Below are 25,731 nucleotides of genomic sequence, written 5' to 3' on the forward strand. Positions count from 1 at the left end.
TAAGAACTTCTGACTGCATATGAGAAATGACTTCTCTATTCAGTGTCCTCAGAATCACTCAAAAATACATTCTGGCATTTTGAAGTGGGCGAACAGTGTAGAGGGATAAATGTTGATATTGCTTTTCATTTATTAAATATTAAAGGTAGCTCAAAGTCAGGGCAACAGTCTGTACATTCAATTCAAATCGCAGCCTTCAGCCTTGACGCATTAAGAACACTTGTGCAGACGGCTGTGCCAAAGCCAAGTAAATACATTCGATTATCAATGCGCAGTTCAGTCAGACTATTCAGTTGTGAATGTGGATTAGAGTTGATGCAAAGTGGAAAAATGTTTAGATTAATCCTTCCTCTCTCATTTCCTCTCATCCCAGTTTTTCACAGCATCACAGGATGTGAATGATTTGTGTGCAGAAAAAAAAAAGATATGAACGAACATCTAATCAGAATTCAAGGCATCAAACAGTTACAGAAGGGATACAGATTGTTGGGTCGCCAGCATCTCTGTTTGCTGGGCTCAGTGTCTCTCTTCTCTCCACATGATGTCTATTGAACACAGTCAGCCAATAAGATGTGCTTTTCCCCACATTTGGACAGTTTAGTGAGTTCCTCTATCCATCCAAACCCTTTAAAGGAGCGCTTTAAAGATTTCCGTGCGTTTTTACGCACAAAACAATCCATTACAGTTCCCATACATTGGCTGCCTCTTCATTTTTAAATAAGACGAGAACTCCATTAATGATTTATGATCTTTAACGTGTTTACGGTCTTGCAGTGCCCTCACAGTAAGTCGTCTTTTCACTAAACGAAACCGCGTCTTTACGCAGCGTTCCGTTGTTCTATAACTGGAGATCTGACAGGAATACAATATAACTGCACTTCATGTCAACTAATGGCGAACGCTCTCGACTGCCAGAGCTCAAAAGGAGCGGGTCAATAAATTATGTTAATCAGTTAGGACAGATTGGAGGCGTGTTGTTGCCGTAATGAGGGGGAGCATGCCTGCACCGTGGAAAAGCTTTTCGCTCCGAGTGGTAACGCTGTCTCCACTACATGCGCGCTGCCTTCTATTTCCCCAGCCTCTCTTTCTACTTTATTGTGCATAATAGCAATTTCCTCCGCAGTAGCACTGCTGTGCAAGGCTCGGTGCAACAAGTTTGCAGGAGCCACAACACGCCGTCAGACAGGTTGACTTGCTTTTTGGCTGGAGCGGAGTGGAGCGCCACTCATCTATCTGTCGCTGTCACCACAAAGTCACTGGACGTGAACGCCGCGTCGCAGGCATACACACACACACACACATACACACAGATACATACACACACGCACACAGAGAGAAGAGTGTGCCATAAATTCGTGACTCCGCGCCAGATGCAGTTTGCTTCCAACAGCGCGTGTAGTTGTAGTTAAATGGAGATCGCGGAGGCAAGAGGAGCATCTAAGTGCGTGGAAAAAATGGAGAAAGAAGTGGCGCCTCAGAAGCGACAATATTACCGCACAACAGTGCTGAACATAATCTCGTCTTTATGTTCAGTGGCGTCCGTCGCCTTTTGCATTCTTCTGAGCATTAACGCAGCTGATATTAAGAACCGGGTTGTGGATTTGGAGAGTGGGAATGGCGAGCACACCTTTCTCCGCGTCCCCGGCTACTCCATGGATGATTTTAATTCATTGATTGAGCAAAGAGTGGATGAGCTGCTCTCTCAGGTAAGACTGCACTTGTTCTCCTTCACTTCATTGTTTTAATTGACCACAGACTGACACTAATTCAGTGAACAAGCAAGAAGAAATCCACACTTGAAAGCATCATGTGTGCATATGAATGAAAATGCCATTCTTTTCACGTTTCAGCGCTCCTATGAGAATTTTGTCAAGATCCGGACTGCCAGACAAGCATCACCTGAATGCAACTGCCCCCCAGGTAAAACTACTTTCACCTAATGCATTCTGGACCTGTGGTTCTCTGTTGGTGTGTGAAACACTAGGTTTGAAACCCATTGTTTGTGTTCAACTCGGACAGAGTTGATGCAAGAATGAATGGGAGCTTTTTGAACAGGTCCTTTATTTTATTTTATTGAAACCGATGACACATGACCGTTTGCCCGGATGGTGTTGATAGTTTGGGGAGGTCTACTGTGAAGGATGCAGACAGCTGACTGGCCATTACACTTAACAGAAAGAAAGGTATTTAACAGCGGTCTATACATAGAGGTGCTGAGAGGCTGTTTGACTTGTGATGCTGCCTGCTCACTTGTCCACTTGGGAGGAAAAAAAAAAAGCTCTTGAAATTCACATTCTCCACCAGTAGATGGAAACATTTATTCCTTCAGTGCAGGTCAGCATTCTGATCATATTGGGATGGAGTCAAGGCTGGGTTAGTGCATCAGTGTTGGAGATGTTGTTCCAGAATCTTGAAAGGAAATCTGCACAGTTTGAGCTGTAACATCACTTTTTTTCCCCCCCTCTGACTTTTATATTTCACAACAATATTGATTATTATGCATCGTTGGGGCAGTCCATGTTGCTCCTCAGTATGGGATTGACAGCTCCAGTAAGAATGAGCTGAAAAGGGAAGTTTTTATATATGAAAGAAACCCTGCAGGTGTTTTCGTGTATATACACGAAAAAATAAGCTCATATCCAGTTCTACTGTAAAGTTCAGATGATAATGTGCAAGTTTAACATTTCAATGAGTTCTTATAAGAATGCGTTTCCTCTGTTATTATACATCAGCCAAAGGTTGTGGACAACAGATGAACGTCTCTAATCTCCATTCAGCATGTTTTTTTTCATTCTCGTGTGTGTCAAAGAAATAGCACATCTTCTGTCTGTAACTGTTAGAAAAACAGAAGGATTAAGTGTTAAATGTCTCCTACTTCCTAAGATAAAATGTTAGGAAAACACTGGATTATTTGAGAAATGCACTGCAACAAAATTGAAAATAGCTATCTTTCTTTTTAGCTCGTAAAATAGTGACATTTTGGACATACTTGGTATTCATAGGACTTGCAGAATATGTAAATTACTTCAGTATTCTACCGGACAAGTATATGCGATGCATTTTTCCTTGTGAAATATTTTTATGAACCCCACGAAATGTCTACAAGGTCACTGGTAATCATTAGTCTACAGAATACCAGTATAAGGTTTGTCAAACAGGATCCGCAATGTGGATAAAAGGAGTCCTTGAAAACAGAATGAACTGCAATATTTTTCCTTTGTAAATAACACGTCACTGCTCATGTTAGTAACATTTCCAAGTACTCTCAGAGAGGCACATGTAAATATTACGCTTGTTTCCTGCAGATTGCTTTCTGTGTAACTGCTGAGCCACTACAGTAGGTAGACTACATGCTGCAGGAAGCTGACATGTTTTCACAACTTCTTTTAAAGTTTGATGGAGAGGGATCTGTCTGTCTCAGTCAGTCTAAGTCCAGCTGGGAATGTGATACAGTAAGTGTGAACATGCTGAAGGTGACCTCTCTGGAAAGGTCGTACTTGTGACACTGTGCAGAGTAGCCTTGTGGTTGGATCTTTGGATGGACAATCCAGGTGTTGGGAAGCATCTGTGCTGCGGGGTGGAAGAGTCCTTGGGAAAGATGCTGAATTCTTACTAAAGCCAGGAACTGTTCTGTTGTTGTCCCTGACCCTCTGTTCTCTCTGTCAAACAAGAACATTCATCATTACATCTGCCATAATCAGACATAGGTGAAAGAAAAGAGACTGATGAAAGCAATAATCCTAAATGAAGTGGTTTATCAATTGCAAATGACTCATCTGCTGAGTCGGAATGCCTGAATTACTGAGCCAAAAGTACTGGAAGTATTAGCCATAATGAGACTCTCACAATCATGCTGCTCTCTGTTCTCAATCCCTATCATATGTCTGCTATTTATTTTCTCCCACCACATTTCTGTAAAGGGCAGGAATAAAACAATGAAAACATTTCACATCAAATGAAGCGCAACAACGCTAAAGGCAAGGCGGCACCGAGCTTGATCTGGGAAACGGGCAGTCTCAAATTTGATTTAGTTTTTTTTAATGTCCAGTACTTATACCATTTTTTTTTGGCTACAAATAAAACACATTTATCATCAGTTTACTTTGAAAAATCTCATGTATTTAATTTGAAATGTTCATGCAGTGTTCGTGTATTACACATGCAACTGTTAATGCTTTGGAGTGGCTTTTTCAGGCCTAATATCTTTATGCTGTATGAATGCTGAATGGGTTCACTCAATATTTATCCTCTCTTCTGTCTGGGAGACAGCCCCTGGCTCAGATGTGGCTTTTTTTTTTCTTTGAGGGGAGGACCGTAATGTGCTTTTCACAGTCTTCACTTTATTGCTGTCAAAGAAGATGGAGTGGTTGCAAAGACAGAGCAATGTTCCATAGCTTCAGGATGTTTTATAGGTTGCTTCTGAATCACAGGAAGTTTTTTGCCATCTTTATCAAAGAAAGTCTGTCGTGTAGTCAAAGTATATTTTATTCATGCTGATGTAGTTCTTGGTTAATGAAGGTGACAGGGTTTTTTGATGCTGCCATTTGTCATTCTAACGGTGTCTGGTATCATTGTCGTTTAGCACTCACTTGTTAGCTTTTTAGTGACACTAAAAGCACTGGCTGTGATTGGGTCTGAACCTGAGATTGTTCTGAGCCACGTTAGTGGTGTAGCTCTAGGGATAGCAATGTTGGTTGGGAAGTCAGCAACTTTGATGTTTTGTGCAGACATTCATGGTCCCAGGAGGATAAATCCAACTGACTTTGGTGATCTCCTGACTTTTCTGACCACAAATCAACTCTCAAGTTGATTTGTGGTTTTGAGTGAAAGAGTTTGAGAACTTATTGGACTGATTTCAGTGAATTTCAACATTCAACATAAGACATTAATTTTCCCTTCAGGATGAAAGGTAGCAACTTTGCTAATCCCTTTAACTTTTAAATTACAAGTTAGCTTACCAGACAGTCCATCAAAGTGCAATACTGAATTGTACTCTTAAGTAGGAACCCTACGCCACATTTTCATGCTGAATGCTTGTCAGTTTTTCTTGACTGCACCCTGAATTTGAAAAACTTTGACACTGTACCTTTGGTGTAAATAGTCTTTGGTCTAGCTGGGAAAACAGACCAAACCAAGTTGGTTTGAAGTCTCTGAAGTCACACCCACTCAGTGTGCCACACTGTGAATCGAGTCTCCTAATAATTGTTTCAGCATTGGCGGGCACTTTTCATTTTCATTTTTTCGTGTACCTTCTCCCCTGGGATCTGCATTCCAAACAGGGCCTGTTGTTTAATGGGACTATAATAAAATGTGCAGTCAGCAAGCACTGGTGCTGTGCTCTTTCCTTGTTTACTCACCCATACGCCTCAAACCCCCACTCCCCAACATCCCCTCTTCCCCACTCTGCAGCATTTCTTGAAGTTAACACTTCAAAAAGCCTGGCAGCTAAACACCGGGCAAAGTGCTCTTAAGAAAACAGAAACATACTACTTGGACTTTGTTTTTGCCCATTAAACACCCAACAGCGGTTGTCAAGGGCAAAGGGGTAGCAGGGGGTCATACGTATCAGCTGGCTGTTATGTCTGAAGATTGCAAAATAAAACCAGAAGCAGATGCAACTATATCTGTTTGGCTTGCTTTGTCAAGTCCAGATTTGAATCACTTAAGCAGAATGAAAACTACACACACAACCCACAAAATTCTCGACCCAATCACCGCTTTTCAACTCCTCGTGCCAAGCTGGGTTACACTCCCCCTTTCCTGCCTCACAAAGTGTGTAATCCCAGTGGCCTGATACAATTACAGTTGTGCCAATCCCCTCAGATATCCTCAACTCAGTGGGCAACTGGTAATTAATCACTGACAGCTTTTGAATTTGGCCCTCTGTGTGGTTTTGTGCTGGGAGGTGCCCTAATGGCCATGTAATTACTGAGTGCTAGGTAAAGCTAAGCAGACTTCCAGGTAGCCACTGCGGCCAGCTGCTTTTGGTTACGTGAGTCAGGTTAGGGTGCCTTTGTGAGCAAGTCACGCCGGAGACGAAAGATGGAGCCTGGGAAGCCTAGCCTGAAGGCAACGGTGAATGGGCAATTATGATTTTGATTGCTGCTAAATTGCTTAACAGGAGATCTACATGTAAATCATGAGCATAATGTACTCTACACAGTGAATAACATCTTGCAGGGATCATTCTTATGCATGAAAAACTCGACTCATTCAACACAGGTTATACATCAGTCCCAATAAATTAACATGAAATGATTTATGATCCATGATCAGTAAGCGGTGCATTTGCCCTAATTTTCAATTCTCCCACAAGGTTTATTATAAAGGGCAGGATGCTGGAAATGGCACAGATGGCCTCTTTATACCTTTGACACAGCAGTTTTTATGGGAGATGATGAGGCATGCTAGCTGAAAGCACTGGTAATGACTGTGGGGTTTGAAAGGGTGGCATACTTTCTCTTCTTTTACTATACATTAACCTGAGGGGATACTCTGAATGGAAAGGAGATGACATGATTTTTATATGAGCGATGTCACAACAGCTCTCTGCTGGAGACTGAAGTACCTCAGGCTGGGAGAATGAAGACGGGAGCCAAAAGAATATATGGGAATCTAAATGTTCGTGCCTAATGGTTTGTCTCACGTGTCCTTGAACATTTCCTGGCAGTGATCCTCCATCGTCATTTTGTGTGGAAGAAAGTAGGAAGCTTGGAGATCCTGCCTTGGCTGCTGCTACGGTTACTACTTGGAGTTAAATGAAGGGGTTTCCATCACCACAACATAACGGCACACCCCACGATTGAATAAAATAATTGTCTCCCTTTTTTTATTTGACATGCATTTGCTCCAAAAATAGGCTGTGTTTGTAATAAAATCTATGTTTTCCATGTAGGATTCATTGCACTTTCTGCGTCATCAAAGCATAAAATTGGACAATGAAACAGTTAACAGAGGAACAAAATTATTCTAGCGTGGTTTCCATGCCCCTGGATTCTTTATTGGCCATCGGATCCTTGTCAATGGATGTCACCCAAGTTGTTTGATTACAGTGGAATGGTTTTCCTGTTGGATGTGTTGCATCTTGGTCCTTTACGTGTCTACTCAGGCGTGATGTTTGAGAAAAGGTCTGCGGTGCATCCACTTTGTTGTTTGCTCGTGCAGATGCTTTCACTTTACCAATTTGTTGTTTAAATATTGAGGCAAAGAATTAAGAAGCCTCACGTTGGCAGGACTGGTGAGTATCTGAGCAACTGTACCTTCAAGGGGCCCTTGGGTGATAGTGGTGATACAACATTACATCTCCCTCTGTTGCCCTGTAACCTCCAGTGCAAGATGGGGAATTATTACTATTGGTTCCCTTTGATGCGTCTTCTCCCAGGATCCAGTGCTCCTCTGTCAGAGCTGGGTGGCAAATCATCCACAAAAGACGGCTCACAAACTCAGTGCCTTATTCGCTGGGTGCCCTCTGACACGGGATCGAAAGATCCAGTCATTCTCCCACTGAAGTCTCCTTTGTGATGGCTTAAGTTCAGCCTTCCCTTCACGAGCCCACATACTCATTCCTGACTATTCAAAGAGACTTTAATGGACAAGGGTGGCCTTTTCTAATGTGACACCCATGTGGAACAGCTGGTTCACTGTTCAATATGGTGATTTTTCTATGACTGCAATGTTTGAGGAGTAGTGTCATGGAGCTGTTTTTCTGAGTTGCTGTTTTGTTTATCTCTTGCATGCACTCAGGTGACATGATCACATCCCTACCAATGGTTTCTATTATTCCACTGACCTACAGGTGGCAGTAACAAGTCAAAGTATGCTGGAATTTACCAACAAAGGCCGTGAAGAAGAAACTACTAGCTAACATGCAGTTGATGATGCACATCTTTGCCGATATTTAGACTAACCGGGAGGTGGAAGAAGCAGTACATCAGACATGTTGGCAGCCAGCGCTGGATGTTTTTTCGGCTCCAAAACAGAGTTTCGGAAACCTATGGGTGACATCACTGGGGCTCTGTCCATTCTTTATACTGTCATTGGCTGACACACATGGATGTAAACAATGTGGCATTTAAAATACTTATCACACCTGTGACCTATAAGATACACACATTGAGTTTGGTGAATATAGATGTAACCTTTGCTTATTTACGAGAACCAGGGCACCTTTTTAAACATATAGAATTTCTTTTACCAGCCTGTCTTATTGAAGTGAAGGTCTCCAGATGAAACTTGATATATAGAAACTATTTCCTGTTTTTAAATCATTATTGGCATAATGCTAGCAAAATGTCAAATGCAAACTACTTCATACATGCTCTCTGATTTAGAGTGCAATTTAGCTTCCAGTGCCTGTCTCTGTGAAACAATTCTTATTTCATTCGTTTTGAACGTAAGAATGATTTTCCAGTGTCTGTCATCAATTTCAAATCACCAGTAAAGCACGAAGATGCCAGCGTTCACCCGTGTCATGGAAATACTGGGCTCCAGACAAGCAAAGAGAACTAGGAACCCCTGAGGCTCTCCCCACATGCTCTCCTATTCCCCCCTTCCTCTCCACCGCCTGTGGCTTTGTGCCCCAGGCCTCTCAGCCCTAGCAGGCATGGAGGATGGTGGGGGTGAGGGGCACAGATGCTGTTGCTCTGTACTCCATCAGCCTAATAAGAACAGGCACTACAAATAAAACAGGCTGGTGTGCAAAAAAAAAGCAAAAAAAAAAAGCATTGGGATGTGCCACGGCAGGAAGCTATAATTTTGCCAGCGTGTGCCTGACATGCAAACTTTGGTTAATATGGTCTTGCCACCACTCATGGGCTTCCCTAAAAAGATGTCTTTAATTCCAAAAACAATGCATGGATGGTGTTTGATGAATCTGTTTATTTTATTTGTGTATGCATCATTTACTGCAACTCCGCAGACTTGAGGGCAGTGTCAGCCTAGAGCTGTTCCATGTTATGTTCAGTTCTTAAGTCCAAAAATGGCTTACCTTGACACCACGTCATTTCTCATTTTGGTCCTAAACCTGAAAGGGACTGTAGGAAAAACTGTTGGTTTGAGGTTTTAAAAATACAAGACCCTCTGAAGTGTCATTTGTATTTTTACTTGATCCTCTTTTTAAAGAAATTGCAACATCCTCTCCTCAATATTTCAAAGTAAAACATCGGTAATTGGTATAATTTAACAATTGATAACTACAAGACAAAGTCTATTTAGATGATGTATCCCAGTTGAAACAGTTATTATCTTCAGAGAACATACATTTTCACAATGTGTGCCATCAATACTCATTAGAAGTGAAAATTAGCAATTACCCATTTTACAGCAAACAGATGATGGCATCCCATTTACTAAATATTCCACTCTCTATTTTCGAACAATGAACAGATGTTACCACTGCACTGAGTGTGTGAACCGGTCTCAGGCACCAGCTATGGCTTGTGTTCAATAACAAATCACTTAACAAATCTTTTTGTGGCTTTGACTATTGTCCAACAATCATGAAATTCATCATTGATACAGCCATTTTAAAACTCTTTTATATGAATAACCTCAAAAGGAAGGAAATTAAAATATAAACATTAAGCCAAACCTAAATTTATAATATCCTTTTCCCTTTTCTGACATGCCAAATAACTTTTGTACAGTTCTCCTGACTAACATTTCTAAATCAAAATGGCAATTTTTAATTATCTTTTGTAATTTCCAGGGTTTAAAAAGAGATATATCAATCTACACCTAACGCAGCATTAGCAGTTATTCTTTCAGAACCTTTATTACAGATGTTGCAAAACATTTACTGGAGCTAACATTTTGGAGTGCCCTCTTTTAAATTTTCAAACCCTTTGGTCTTAACAAAAACAAGCAAGCAATTCCTCAGGCTATCCAAAGACAGCAGGGATTCAGGCAATTTCTCAAAGTGGAAAAAGTGATGCAGGCAGGGTTTGCCCAGAGGCTGGCCAGATGTTGTATGCTCCCAGACTCCCCCAGGGCGCCACCGAGAAGAAAACGGTCCAAATTGTTGGATCAGACTGCTGGTGTTTCTTGTCCACCGGGCCAATGAGATGTCCAGTGTGTTTGTCAGTTAAAGGAACCTTCTTGTTTTTTTTCCCCTTCCCCTTTTAATGTCCTGTTCCATGTTCAGTTTAAGATACAAGAATGTCTTGAGATCTTGTCGGCTTGTTCGATGCACCCCTCCTCATCACCGCTCACCAGGGGACCTGCACTCTGCCAGGCGGCTCTTCCATCTCAAAGCTGTCCTAAATGCGACATGAAATATGAGTCACGCTGTGCATCTGAGAGGGTCATAAACACAGCGAGCCAACACTTGAGCCCATGTGCACTCACAAACATGCTGCCGCACACCCATGGACACAACCGTATCACAAATATGCACGCTTGTACACATATGTACAGACACAAGGGCCACAGACACACAAAGCCATGCGTGACACCCTGCAGTCCCTCACTGTAGATTTTGTAATGTGATCTATTACCAGTGGCAAAGGTTTTTGATGATATTGTGGTTTGGTTAATTTAATTTTCTAAATTAAAAGAGAGAGAAAGCATGAAATAAGTGGATTGAAGCCATTCATTCTCAATTTTCTCAACAAGCTGTGATGTTAAAAATGGTGTAGAATGTGGTTTTCTAATTAAGGCTTATGTAACAGTGTTTTTCCTCAATATTTATAAGTCCTTTTTTTCTTTTCCCCTTTAGCATGCAATTAATCTAGAACATGCAATTAAATAATATGCCTCACACAAACAATACAGTGCCTGGGGAAGTGGCAATTGGCCAATTTAACATACCTGGGAATGTACATGCATCTACTGCGTCTGTGTCAGTAAAGATGGATTGATACGCAGAGTTGCCTCATGGTCTGGTTGTAGCACAGACAGTCTTGCTTTCAGGGGCCCCTCCCCTTATATCTGATGAAGAAGAGGGCAGAAACAGCTGTGTAAGCCACAGCTAAGACCTGGAAAACCCAGCGGTGAGACAGACAACCCTATGCACTTTAATTTAATTGAGTGGTCATTTGATATGGTCCAAGCAGGCTAGACGGCTAGTTAAATTGTAATTTTTGACAGCTTGATAAATGGCACTGATGCTCCATATGGCTGCCTGAAAATAGGTTTGTCTAATTCAGTCTTTGATTGAGGGTACTAGTTTGGGACACTGTGGCATAACGTTGGGAACTGTGCTGCGTACTTCAGTGCTGTTCTTTTGTGGACCAGTTTTGTATTCTGAGAACTTTTTTAAAATAAATTAAGGTATTCTGGTCTGTCCTAAAATGGGAAATAGGTTATCGTTAGGCATGCAGTGGTAAAGTAGGCCTAGAAATGTAAGTAGGAAATGACTGCAACTTAGCACAGCTGAAATGTGTGTGTTTGTCAACTATGCACGACATGTGGTCCTTTCAGACGCAATCAATGACAGCTCTGTGAAAGTTATTTTCACTGGTTTTCAATGTCTTTCACACCACACTGAACTTGCACTCATAGTTTAACAAGGCTGAACTTTTGCCATGAACCCATAAACAGTATAAAATATGGACGTTGTATCGTTGACATCACCCACAGGTTTCTGAAGAGCTGTTTGGAAGCTCAGAATGTGGTGGCTCTGGTTGCCACCATCTTGCACTCTTGCCTCTGCTGCCTCCCAGCCAATTTAAAAATAAGGCAAAGATGTGGATTGGTGGACCTGAGGCGGTCTAAGTACAGTTGTCATGACCCGGGAAAATTGACCAGCCTTTTGTGCCAGGCTGCAACATATTTATTTTTGTTGTGAAGTTGGGCATTTTAATATGGGGGCTTATTGAGATTGACTTGTTCTGTAGCTAGCCACGGAGGTTGCCGCTTGGATGGATCGCAATTTGCATTGTGTCTTAAAGGGCCACCAAGGTGTAGCATGCCATGATTAGGCTAATAGTTAACGTAGCATTGCCTCACGGACTATGGAACATATTTTTAGCTACTAAGTTTTTTTTTTGGGTTACATGGTTCCTGTCCAAGGCTATAACTTATACTACAGTCAGTTCCACATTTTCCTCTGTAAGCGCCAAATACTTGATGCTCCATATGGCTGCCTGAAAATAGGTATGAGCTAAAGAACACTTGGGCGTAGCAACAGTAACTAAGGAGAGCGTTTCAGTATTTTATACAAAAAAACCATCAGAAGAATTGTGACTAACGATTTAAAGGTAAGGGTGCTGTGCTTTCCTTGTTCCAGTGCACACTGTTGAGGACAGATTATCTCTGTTGATAATACTACATCTGGATCCATGCTGTTTACTCTGAGGTTGATGAGTTGTTTGTGTGCGTTCATGCACTGGTGTCTATTAGGTTTTAATGAATCAGGCATGCTGAGTGGAAATGTTTTGAGATTGTAAATTAGAATACCTCATGCATATTTTATACATTTTCCTTGCAAACATAAAAGTACAATGATCATTTATGCTGAATGCAGTATCCAAACGATTCACAGACACAACGTTGCCTTTAAAGTCTCCTGCTTTGTACTACTCATATAAATGCATAAATTCATATTAATATATGTTTTTTAGGAAATTCCCCAAATTCCCCACTGTGGTAAGGTGCACATTATGTTCTTTCTATGAGCTTTCGTGCGAGAATAGGTCCGCTCCAGTGTCCTCAAACACACTTTGGGAAAGTTTAGAGCACTGTTTCAGACGTCTGTGCATCATGTCTTTGTAAGATTTGCTGTAGCACCAATACAGTAGCTACCTTTTATATATCTATCTCTCAGATATCTATATATATATCTATATATATACTATATCTATATATCTTATATATAGTATATATATATATATATAGCTGATAGTAGCTGAGTCATGGTGATGATATCCATATGGCTGTGGGGCAGCTGTACTCAGGTGGTGGAGATTTTATTAATCATTGGGTCGGTAGTTCCTCCTGTTGTCCAAGTTTCTATGTAAGCATCTGTCAGTTTAATGGCATATAATGGTGTCCACACAGCCATTGCAATCAGTTGCCCTACATCTATGAACCTTTTAGACTCTCTACCAATCACCATGACATCCTGCAAGACTTTGTCTGGAACCAGGTTAATGAGCTACCTCCCATGAGCCATGTTACTATCTCAAGCAGTTTCACGTCTCGTGAGATTCTCATACTGTACTTTGTTAGTGCAATACAAAGTCAACTTCTCAACAAGAGTGACAGTGTCGGAATGTTGGCTTAAGCTGGAAGTGCCATTCATTGTTCACACAGAACATTGCACTTACCACCTGCTGTGTCAGCTGCAGGGTTCCTCAGGTAGCTCATGCACCGGATAAATTCAACACATGCTAGAAATTCTCTGCATATGCCAAACTAGAGGTGTTGAAATGTATCGTTGTGTCCAAGTATATTCGGATGTTCTATTGTATCCAATCTATTTGTAGTCTTCTTTACAGCACATACACTCATTTGCAGGCAGTTCAGATTGTGATCTAGATCTGTGGCACCTGTTGATGGACAAAGATAAATTATGCAAAGTCTAAATAAACCAGTAATTGGAGCCATCCCTACTCCTAAAATCTTTAGCGCACAGTAAATGTTTATTGTCTAATAAGTATGCCCCCAAGCGTTTTCACTGTTTTCCCAGGGTCTGTCTAAGTGCAAATGAATGGCAATATTTATGTTCACAGTCTGAAGCAGCGGCACATTAAGATGGTCAAACCCACTGAAAACCTGCAAACCACAGTGAGAGTTTGTGGGAAAATTGACTGGCGATCTTTTTCCAAGACATCATGCTGCTGGGTGCTTATGACTTAACCTAGACTAGTCAAGGTTATCGCTGTTGTCAGTCTCTGAAGAAAAAATGGTAGTAGGTGATCTCTCCTTCATAGCAGATAGACTGGGTGTCAGCATGACTGATTTAAGGTGCTTCAGGTAGGGATTATCTCTTTCTCAGTGCTAAACAGCAAAAGATGAGTAGGGATCCATCACCGTGCCCTTGACCTTCAAAACAAATTACCTTCTTAGCATTCTCCCTGCCTTGGCTGCCACTGTTGAACACTACAGGCTTTTTAATAGCCATAGGAAAAAAATTATGGACAAGAGACATGACTTTACATGACATACATTTCAGCCGATTAAACGTGACATGACATGCCAGCAGTTTGAACTTGCCACAGTCTTTCTGGTGCTCAGGGTAAGATGGTGACCATCTGCATGCATAATATAAATTTAAGGAATACAGAACTTTTCGTCAATATAGAGACACCCAAATTGACTCTTGGATTTCAGCATGCATTTGCTGTCAGTTTCGACATGCTTTTTCCTTTCATGTAATATAATAAATGAGAGGAAAAGTCTTGCACACGTGTGGGTCTGCAGTCAGATCCTCAGTGTAATATAGACCCGATCATGTACTTGTTATTCTTAAAGCACTTATTCATGCACTATTGGCTATCCCACCTATGAACTTGGAGTCACTTTTTTGAGGCGGAGGTCAGCCGGCAGGAGCTGGCAAAGCATCTGCGTTACTGCAAATGTCAGGTCCCAATAATATGAGGGTGTAGGTTTCGTCTGAGCGAGAACAGAGAATAACACGACATAACTCAATGTTTCTTTAGTTTAAATCAGTTGCAGTGAGTCCCATAGGAGGTAAGGCACGCTTGCTTGTGAATGTCATACCCATAAATCTCCATCTTGCTAGTCCCAAAGATCCAGTTGCAGTTTAGGAAAATGCTGCTGAGTTGAATGAAATTAATGAAATTACAATTGATATGGAGTAGATATTAAGGAAAAAGAGAGTCCCTTTGCTCTTCATTATAGAGTGAATACACTAAAATACCCGAAACACATCACCACCACTGGAAATCTCCATTACCATGAAGTGTTTGGGTTAATTGACGTATGTGGTCGTATCCTCTTGATTGTGTTTGTTCTGCTGGTGGCAAGGCAAGACAAAATCAGTGGGCCGGATATGAAGCCACCTCCTGAGAGGTGCCGCCTGAGGCATGGTTCAGTGCTGACAGAGGTCAGAGCTGCGCAGTTTTGAGTTGCACAACTGCCTTTCTGCATTTGGGCATAATGTTTGTACTAGCAGGCTTTACTGAATACAGCAGATTTGAATAAGCCATTATAAACAATGAGGAGGATGGAGATTAGTAATTCAATATTTTACAGTTCTTTGGATACAGTTTAATTTGTGGTTACATGCTGACTTATAAGAATAGCACACTGAGTGAAGTTCATAGGGTGAGAGGCGAGGATGTGTTGCAAGTGCAAGGGCGACGTTTGGGGATTATAAGAGAAGAAAAATGGATTCGTACTACATTTCTGTCTTTATACTTTGCTGACACTCTGCTCCAGGTAGACTACTCCCCTCTGGCCTGTTCTCAAATTAGCGTGTGCTAGCCAAAGTCAACACAAGAGGAAGTGGAGAAACGACTTCCCTCATTCGCACCAAGACTGCTAATGCCTCGCCAGATCTGGTGTCAGAGCGGTCAGTTTAAGATGCATAGTTTGTGTTCAGTGTAAAACATATTTCAGTTTGACAAATCTGAGGAAAGAATTTATTTATTTTATTTTAGTTCTCAGTTTGTCCTTAAATCTTAGCACATTGACAAGAGATTGTTAAAGATATCCTAAAAATATTTGGAACAGTAGTTGATCGCACATTATGCAATGGGCAATATATAAGACACATTTAGGGCACCATATAAATATCTCTTTAAATTTCTTTTGGCTGCTAGTAAGAAAGAAATCACGTGGAAAGAGCTGCAGCCAAGGATGACTGGAGTACAGATGTTAATGAAATAAATTGTATATCTGACCTTTTATCTATAATATTTCAGAAAATGCATTTATCCATCCGAGAAACAGTCCAGCACATAACTATTTGTAAAACAGTGATTTGTTTCAACAATTGTTGTGTGGATTGAACAAATTACACAATATGTTATAATGAGTTTTAGAGTTCATGGTTGGCAGATTTCATTACCTTTGAACAGAGCCAGCTAGCTGTAAACAATATGCAGTATAGATGTAATCATGTGCTATTAAAAATCATGTACAATTGCGTGCGTTGCCCATGTTAACTCACTAATTTCCACCCGGGGAATAAAAGGTTATGTGCAACTCTGTGCAGAAAACTTGTTTCAGCATCCAGAGTTTTATATCTATATTACCGAAGCCAAAACGGAAGGGTAATAAGTCTGAAAATGAGGCAAACTGCTTGTAAAACAGGTTACGCAAAAGTCACCAAAACATCACCAAGGCACTGCTTGCCACCTCTTGATGTCAAAATTGGGTCATGTTCAAGGCCCTTCCCAACCCACCCGTGTTTAATTGCCATGTGCTAAAGAATTTCCCATGTGCTCACAAACCAGTGAAGTCTGGTGCGGCCTAATAATTGTTCACTCAAATCGCCTCTTTGTGCTGCTGTCTGCACTCAGGCGGCGAGGATTTTTCCCCCCCTTTACTCAGAACGAGCCATTGCAAAGTATTCTCTAATTGACAGGGGTTATCTCCTCAGGAATCCTTTTACTCCCCTTTGTTACCCTCAGGCACTACATAAATGTCTTGTCTAGCTGTTTGATTTCAACCAGGAGCAAAGCTGTCTTTTCAAAAGCAATCTATGACTCACACGGACATTTATCCCTTCCTCTCCCAACACTTCCTCGCCTCTGCTCCGTCCAGTCGCTTCTTTATCCTGTTCAACGGCTCTCCCCAGTTTCAATGAGAGGAGCATAAGGGAGGAAGCTGTTTGGGGTCTGCAGCTATTGACTGGATTTGCTGATTGGAGAAACAAAAAAAAGCGAGCGAAATAAGCAGAAATGGCAAACACAAAAACAGACTGGTGGGCAAAAAAAAATCCCCCACTTTCTCGCAAATTGAGCAGGCTGCGTGTGCGCTGCTGATATGGATGCCCCATGAGAAGGTTCAGGTCACCGAATCCCTCCTCAAACAGGCCTCAGAAAAAAAAAAAAAAAGATTTATTTGAATTTTTCGCTTCAGAGTTGGAGAGGGGGGAAAAAAAACAGGAAACAAACAGGGTTTTTAAGCATGCTCTCTGCAAATGGGTTTTCTGTGACATTTCAGAATGATAAATTATATAAATGTCTTTGGACGCCACATTAAATGGTTCATGAAAATAGCAGGCCCTCTGAGAGTTTACTGTGCCTTCTCTGTACAGCATGCTTTGATGATGCTAAATGGTACACTGTTCTATCTGCTTTGACAAAATGTCATAGTCCTGAAAAGCTTTCATCCTGAGTAATTTTCCCTGCGTTAATGTGTTTTCTTTCCAGCGAGCACACAGTGCACCAGCGTGGCATTTAATGATCGGTCTTGACTCTCTGATGACACGGTATTGTCTCGCTAGCTTGGATTTTACTGGCACTCGCCACGTCCATTAGAGAGCCTCTGAAATTCTAGACTGCCGCGGAGATGAAGCAGGTCAGGTTTTACCAATATTGATGTCTTAAAATATGGAATATGTCAGTTAGGTCTTGTAAGCTTGTTTGGTTGTTGTGTGCGCATAGAAATTTAAGCTCAGGTTAGACAGACCATTGGCATGTTTCCTAGTTCTCACCAAGAAAGCAGCCCCTGTCAGACTCCCAGAAACCCTGGGCTAGAGATGAAACAGAGAAGAGTGTGTGTTGGCGTATGTGTGTACCTATGAGTGTGTACCTGTGCATCTCTGGCTTGTTTGTGCCTCATACTGACATTTCCAACTGGTGCTGGTGTAAATAAGGCAGCAAGCCACAGCAGGTGTGGGGAGCAGGACTGGGAGCAGGGGAGGTCTGCGTCCCTTCAACCCCAGGCTGCAGTGAAACCGTCCTGGAGAAGTCAATATTTGCACTCGGTATCAAAGCCGGCCCTGTTTTTGTATCAAAAACCAGGCTGTACAGAAGCAAGCCTGTCCATTAGTCCAGGAGATGTCAGGGATGCCACATTCAACAGTTGCGCTGGTATTACACAGTTGTCATATTTTGTGGAATTGGCATAAACTGCCTCTTGGCTATTTGTTTAGAATATAAATTGTGTGCAGCCCCTTCAACATAATTAAAATAATATGGTATTTGTAGATGAACAAAGGGTCAAATGTGTAAGGTGAAAGATCTCATTATCACCTCTCCTCTGTGAAGCTCTTTTTTTGTTTGTTTTTAGCATCTTTCAGCTCATTGTTCTGATTTTATATATAGCAGCTTTAATCGTTTTGTTCAGTCTCACTGCATGTTCTCATATTCATACAGCTAATTTTATCATAACAAACAGAAATGATGGGCAAAAGCTTTCAAATAAACCAGAATGATCCTTTTAGGATAGTTTTAGTTATTACACTTCTTTGGTATGAAATGGGCCTTGTTTAAGGGAGTTATAGGGAGGGAGTGTAAGCTCAGCCACCGCCTAAACCACATCATCTATGCTCCCAGTTTAATCTAATCTGTACAAAACTTCTAACAAGAAATATCACCCTCCTTGATCCGTTTGCTGTGAGGAAAACTGTGTACGTAGGGCACCCGTTTTAATTTTAAAACATTCACAGGAGACCAGACTGGGCTGGTGTCTGGGTCCATCCCTCCCTGTCTCTTGAAAATGTGTGGAAAAACACTTACATGGCTTCGCTTTGATTTGCAGTGTGTACAGAGGGGTTTCCATCACAGCCTCGCTTATGTGGCCTGCTGCTCACGCTCCAGTCTGCTCATTGAAACCATCCTCTCACAGCGCTCCAAGACAAGACAGTGTCTTGACTCTATCACATTGCAGTGATTTTTTTTTTTTTTTTCAGCAGTGAGGGAGTTTCTGTAAATTTACTAAAGGAGGCTTGGATCTGTTGGTAAAACGCCTCCAGCAAAGAGACACCAGTAAGAAAGGATTACACACCAGGGATAAAAGATCAGTGTGTTGGAAAATGTTGCAGCACACATACTCTTAAAGTAAACAGGCTCTCGAAAGCCATTACTCAATTATACAATTGTGAACAGACCACATGAGTCAAAGGCTGACAAGCTTTTGGTTAACACTTGATGAGATGCTGCGAGGTCCAGTTTTAAAATGTGTACCACACTGGGTTTTTTTACACACCTACTTGCATGCGAGGCAAATCAGCCGCACTTGAGCTTTAAGGTTCCACATTAGCAGGAGCTTGTGGTAAACAAGCCAAACAGGGCACCGCTTGCCTGGCTCTCCTGTGCTGCAGTCTTTTTTAGTGTCCTTTTATAGCCTCCTTCCTTCCTCCTAACACTCCAGCCTTCCGAGAGGCCGTGCAGGCACACTGGGGAGTAAGGAAGTCAGCATGCTTCATTAAGTGAATGTGGCACACCACGCATGTCACTGAAAACAACAGAGGCTCTGTTCAGGAAAAGAAATGACACTTAGAAATAATAGTGAGCCAGAAGCTGCCCTTGAGGAATGGCTGATGGTTACACAGCCCCCAGCTGTGGTTCACAGATCTTTATTTTATATTAGGGAGCTGGAAGCGTTGAAAAAAAAAAAAAACCTTTGCTAGCTTGTACATGAAGTTGAACATGAATTACCACACAGCCTTTGTAGTTTTTGTTGTAATTACATGAATTACCACACAGCCTTTGTAGTTTTTGTTGTAATTAAGTCAACTTTATAGGATCTCTGTTGAATCTGCACTCAAACCTTTAACTTTTTGAGCTGTAATTTCCTGGTATAGCCAGATCAGTTCGTCAGACACTCAAATTTTATCAAGCAAATATTATTTTATAGGCACGCACTTCATTTAAGTATCCCAATTAAATTTTGTTCTGACGGAGTCATGTATCAGCAAATATTTGAACAAGAATACTAGATCTCCCTGAAGAACAGGACAAACTTTAGCAATCATTTAACAATGGATTAGTGTGGCACATGTCTAGTGTATCTATGTGGCGGCCAAGATAGGGGATTAACACCTTTTTTTTTTTTAATTAGGTGGTGGTGGTGGGGATATATGTCCACTAAGCTGGCACAAGCCCATGGCTTGTACTTGGAATATAGTCCAGCTGTAAAAATAATAATAATAAAAAAAAAAGATCAGAGCTCAACAACTCTTCGAATTTGTGCTCAAGGATGAAGATTGTTCATGTTGATCAGAGTTTTGATAACCTATTAATTGTATAAAGGAGTTTTCTTAAATTCCCCAAAGTTTACTTTGATTTCTTTTTAAAGGTCTAACAGACATGTTGCGAAGCAAAAATACTTACAAGCCTACATTGTTTGCGTCCATGTTTATTGCCTATGTCGGTGTATTGTTACATTCCTTTGCATGCTAATGCCATCAACTGTTGATCAGTGAAATAACTCATGAATAAACCATTGGCAGGATTGTGTCCAGCCTCTTGCACACACTCACAAAAACATTGCTTCATAGCATTTCTGGTGGTCAGTAACTCCACAGGATAACTTTCAGAAAAAAAAGCCAAATCCAGCTCCAAAAAATGAGGAGGATTTGCTGCTTTGTTCTGTATTGTATCATTGTGAATTGAATATTTGGGGTTAGGACTATTGGTTAGACAAACATGCTTTAACATTATGCACATTTTAAAAAAAATTGACATTTGATTGTAAATTAACAGATTCTTGCAAAAACAACTGACTCAACAATGCAAATATTTAGTTTGAACTATTCCAGAAATATTACCGCATTTAATTCACGTATAAAAAGAGATACAGAGATTGTTTTCATGACTGATGAGTCAGTCACTTGTGCCGTGTATGTATGCTTTATGGACAGATTGAATCATCGTGCAGGGGTCTAGTATGTTGACAAGACTGAATGAATCACCGCAGACAGGTGCATGTCTGCGGCACCTCCAGGGTGGCTGTGCTGGGGGGATTAGAGAAGGTGAGAGTGTTGGAGCTCTGCCGCAAGGCCTGTCCCGGCTGCTGCTGTTTAGCCAAGACAGCGCCAGCGAAACAGAAAACAGATGACAGAAAGAGGGGTGGGAGCCGAAAGGCTGGATTGTGTGTTCCTTCTGTTCTGTGTGTCTGTGTGTTTACCCTTGAGGGGTGTCAATAGGATATGGCTACCATATTGTGCATAATAATGATCATGTTGCAACATAGTGTGGTTCTTCTATTTGCCATGCTTTGTCGGTTATTGTAATATCAGTCAAACTGAATACATGCTGTAAAGTACAATAATGACTCATCACCTATTTATGTCGAGACATGGTCTTTACACTCGTCTGTTCAGTTGCATTTAAACCCAACAACCTCAGACGTGTGGCATTTATTTGTGTCCACTTGAAGCTAAAGATTTCAGTATATAAAAGACCTTAGAGAATTTATTCTTCAGTCTATCCTGTGTAGATATTCTAGTTCATTTTCTACTTAAACATCATCATCCACTCATTTCCACTAACCATGTAGCTGTGCAGTGGACCATATCAAAGTGGCTCAATTAGGACTTCGGTGCCACTTCAACTTTTGCACTGGCTAACTTGGTTCCTGCCCTAATCTTGCAGGATCATGTTATGTTTTCTCTCAGGATTTTTCAAATGATTTTATGTCATGGTAATTTTTTTTTTACATTGCCTCAAAGCCAAGACCCTAATCTTCATATTCTTTGAGGTTCTACTCCACTGGCTACAGGATACTGTCTGTGTGTTTTTCTTTCACCATCCCGGAACTGCATGGAGCAATTAATACCCAGGTTTGTTCAAGTGGGTTGTGAGTTTTGGCAGCTATTGTAGATTTGGAAACAAAACAGAATGCTGCTCCATGATCATTTTAATATAAAAATGTTGACTTTTTTTTGGATACTCAACCACAGCTGACTAAAATGAAGCCAAATAGTCAATCAGAGGTCGGCAAACTCCCTATCATCCTGCTGATCATCAAACATTTTGTGTTTCTTTGGATCAATCTGAAAGACAAAAGTTCAGATTTACCCTTAAATTTACCCCAAACCCTATTTAAAATATGGCATTCATACTACATGCTTATATGTAGGAAATGTGTTGTAAGTATTAAGTGCATTTCAATCAGTAAACAGTTACTGTTTGAAATTTCGGACTTGCACAACAAGGATTGCAGGCTGATGGCTTAACTCCAGGTTGCACTGACCTTAGCTCACCACACACTTGTATACAGCACCGTGCCATCACATCATCCACTCAGTGTTGACAAGATTTGCCAAGGCCTGGAAATGCAAGCGGGTGGGAGGGCAGACAGGCAGGCTCTGCTGTCTGGCACAGGCGCAGCTCAGAGACAGACGGCTGAGCCATGTTTGATGACTCCCCAAGCTCATCTATCAATCGCCACCTTTCCAAGTCCTCAAGGCCCCGTGAAGATGCCACAGATACCACACTATGACGTCAGCGCTGACAAACAGAGGAGGAAGTTGGGAAATGGCTACTCACTTGTTTATGGTCTGGTGCCCTCAGAGTGGACAAGGCCTTTGACCTTAAAGAGCTCTCGTCAGAATTGTGAAGCAGGCAGCAGAACAACACTTGAGACTAAAATAGTAACGGGGGGAAATATGAGATTTCTGCCCATCTGTTGCGATGCTTAAGTCCCATAGAGATGGTGCTGAAAGAAATCTTAACAATACTATTTGCAGTATCTTCATTGTAATGCACTGTAAAGAAGATGCATGTGCATTGTAATTTGTTTTCAGCCAACAGTTTTGATCCTCTTTATTTATAAGTGGGTAATGATATGGCTATCACAATGGCTGTGCTTGTTAAAAGACTTGGTTGACGCATGAAAGGGTCAAATTTACTGGAAGCAGCACACACACTATAGTCACTGCTCTAAAAAGGGAAATGAAATGGGAATGTGACATGAAATGAGACATATGCGCAACAATCCAACCTTTACATTTCATGGAGGATTGGTGAGGTGGCAAAGGGTGGTAGGACACTAGTCTCCAGCTAGCTTTAAATCCCGAAAACAACCGTGGTCAACTCTGCACACCAGGTAATTTCAATAAACACCAATGTCAAATTTGTACCTTTATGACTGCGTTGAATAAACTAAATCTCTCTACGTCCATTTTGAATTGTTCTGGTCGGTGCACACAATATATAGCTTCTTCAAATGGTCTTAAATAAGCAAACTAGTACGAGATGGCAGTGTTTCTGTCTCCATCAAGAAATGCCAAAAGACATAAGTGTCATTGGTTATATAGAAGATGAAGTGTTATTTAGTTTTTTGGTCAAAACCAAAATAGAACATTTTCCTTCTCTGAGCATATTTTCTTTTGTGTATGTGGTACAAACCTTGGCCTACAAAACATTTTGTAAATCTTGTGGAACCAGTTCATGTGCTGTGCCTTATAGCTGCAGGGACATGGACTCTCTTCCTGCTCAACAGTCCAGCAGTTCCCCCTGCACCCTCTTTCTCTTTCTCTTAAGCACCGTCAGGCCAAAACACACTCTTGTACCATGGGATTGATGGGTGCCAATGGCTGCCCCTTCTTCTGGGAAACATTTCCTCAAATGAAGGCTTGTGGTGAAATGTTTACAATGTGGGAACTATTAGCAACCTTTAGGGAGAAACAACCCAGCATGGTGTAATCAATACTTCTTTTGTTTGTTGAACCCACACACTGAAACCCCAAGGTTTTCAGCTTCCCGGGTATATGGCTCATGGTAAATTTTGCAGTGAGGCAGCGGCTTTGTATATCTACTGTAGTGCAGTGTAATACTAGAGTTTTAAAAAAATATATAAATGCACTAAGAACTCAAGTGTAACGCTGGAATGTACTAATCGGGTTCTTGTTACTAGCACCAGGCTAACCGGAAAGCCACCTTTTAGGTCTGTAATAGTGATGGCAATTATAAGTATGATCCCCAGAGGCCAACTTTGTGGAAATCCATCCTCTGTAATAGATGCCAGCAGGGAATATTGGTGATAATGGGAGAGATCAATGAGAAAACCTGTTGTACAGAATGTGTCTGCTTTGGTACCCTAAGTTGAGCATTGGTATTTTTGTAGCCATCCCCATTTGCAACAGCTGTACATGTGTACAACATGCTCATTTCCGTGTGGGGACACATGCATGTATGTCATGTGGTAAAGGCCTACAAAACCCTGGATACAATCAAGTGAACTGGGTCATTCAGCAACACCTGCTATTGGAATTTGAGGATCAACACTCACGCTAGCAGCTGATTCCCTCTTTTCACTCAAATCCCAAATGTATCGAAATGATTGATGAGTTGAACACATGCAAAGTAACTGTTTATCTCAGGCATCGTCTCACACCTCCTTGAAATTAGTCTCTCATATACCTTTGTTGTATTTAGCTTTAAGCTTGCTCTCAACTGCATGCAGTCCAGTAGACATCGGCAGTAAAAAGTGCCATGCACCTGTTCCCTCTTTGGCTTCCTCCAAAGTCCACAACAACTGGGCTCAATGCCGAAATCGTTGGGGCTGAACTGAGACAGGTTTGCCAGTGGATCCCCTGTAGTTTTCTGTTTTCCCAACCAAATATCCTTCAGCAATGAAGGTATTTTCATGTGCCTTTGAAAAATACAACATTTAGGACCAGGCGTGTGAGATAGAAGAATTTCTCACATTCAGTTTCACACATTTAATTGAAATGCAGTCTTTTCACTGCAAGTATTGAACCTCGAAGATGTAAAAGAAGACATTTCATGGAAAGGTACAGGAGTGCGCACCTGCTGTTATGGTTTCAGATGTCTTCAAAGCAGGCAGGTGGGTTATGTTTAATGAGGTAGTCATTAATTTATTCTTGGCAGTAAGGTTACATGCCTAGTTAGAGTGATACAATTACTCAGAAAAATATTTTATTTCATTCATTCACTCTGAATAAAGTCATTGTGGCAATGTCAAATAACCTAAGGTTAATAAATGTACATGGCTTTTTTTCTCATGGTATGGCTAAATGTACATCTTGAAATTTTACATGGACAACACTTTTCTTTTTCGTTAATTACAAGTGTTCTACTAACCTTCATAGATGAAATTCAAACCTTAGAAAGACGCCCTGATAAGCTGTTTTCAGAAGGGAGAGGGCATAGCCAACTAGACGTGTCTGCCAACTAGGAGTGGACAGCTGTGAACATGAGAGCCATAACAGTAGCTGTGTGCTTTTCCTTTTTTAGCAAACCTACTGTTTGATACCACAGTAGTGTGTGTGTGTCTGTGTGTGTGTGTGTGTGTGTTGCATGAATTACAGCCAGTATTTCATAACATTTTACATGATCAGTGGGTGTTCCACGTTAAACTGTGATCTGATTATATTGGCTGTTAATGTGACAATTATGTCGAAGGTGCTCAGTCTATATATGCAATTTATATAGAAGACATTAAGTACATGATGTACGATGCATGTCACCATTCCGCATTAGGCTGATTGATCAGTCAAGTAAAAGAAACCACAGAAAAAAACAGATTGTGTGGGCCTCGGGTCTCACCAAATATACATACATCTAAAGCACATTTAACCCTAATCACATATCCACACACAATATAAACAATATATATACACACATTTGGATCAATGCATTTAAAGCTATGTTGACTTACCGGCACTTCTGGTGACTGGTAACTGCAAGCTGTGACAGCTTCTGTTTGTTTTGTTGAAATTTAAACTGGAGTTAAAAGACTTGTTGGATCCTGAGGGAGTTGTTGTTGCTTGAGTTGCATTGTGGGTAATGTCGGCACAAATTTAAGGCAAGGTTTTGTGTTACTCATGAACTCACTTTAAAATGGCCTTTGTTTGGATGTTATGTTTTGCTTGTTTAATGTGCTTTCCCAGTTCACAAGGTGATG

The 25,731-nt window shown here is 41.1% G+C and overlaps 1 protein-coding gene across 6 annotated transcripts in view; it reads left to right on the forward strand.

Moving 5' to 3' along the window:
- The first annotated feature begins 883 nt into the window (after positions 1–883).
- The window catches only part of col25a1 (collagen type XXV alpha 1 chain), a 143,333-nt gene continuing 118,485 nt past the window's right edge, over positions 884–25,731 (forward strand). For 3 of the 6 annotated variants that reach the window (XM_027277895.1, XM_027277896.1, XM_027277893.1), the window contains exons 1-2: positions 886–1,706; positions 1,851–1,920. In XM_027277895.1, coding sequence (XP_027133696.1) covers positions 1,410–1,706; positions 1,851–1,920 — 367 coding nt within the window. In that variant the 5' untranslated portion in view covers positions 886–1,409. Of the gene's footprint in view, positions 1,707–1,850; positions 1,921–25,731 lie in introns of all 6 variants that reach the window. The other 3 variants (XM_027277892.1, XM_027277894.1, XM_019279436.2) reach the window with 2 other exon arrangements.

The sequence above is a fragment of the Larimichthys crocea genome, chromosome III (assembly GCF_000972845.2).
Source record: "Larimichthys crocea isolate SSNF chromosome III, L_crocea_2.0, whole genome shotgun sequence".
Lineage (NCBI taxonomy): Eukaryota > Metazoa > Chordata > Actinopteri > Sciaenidae > Larimichthys > Larimichthys crocea.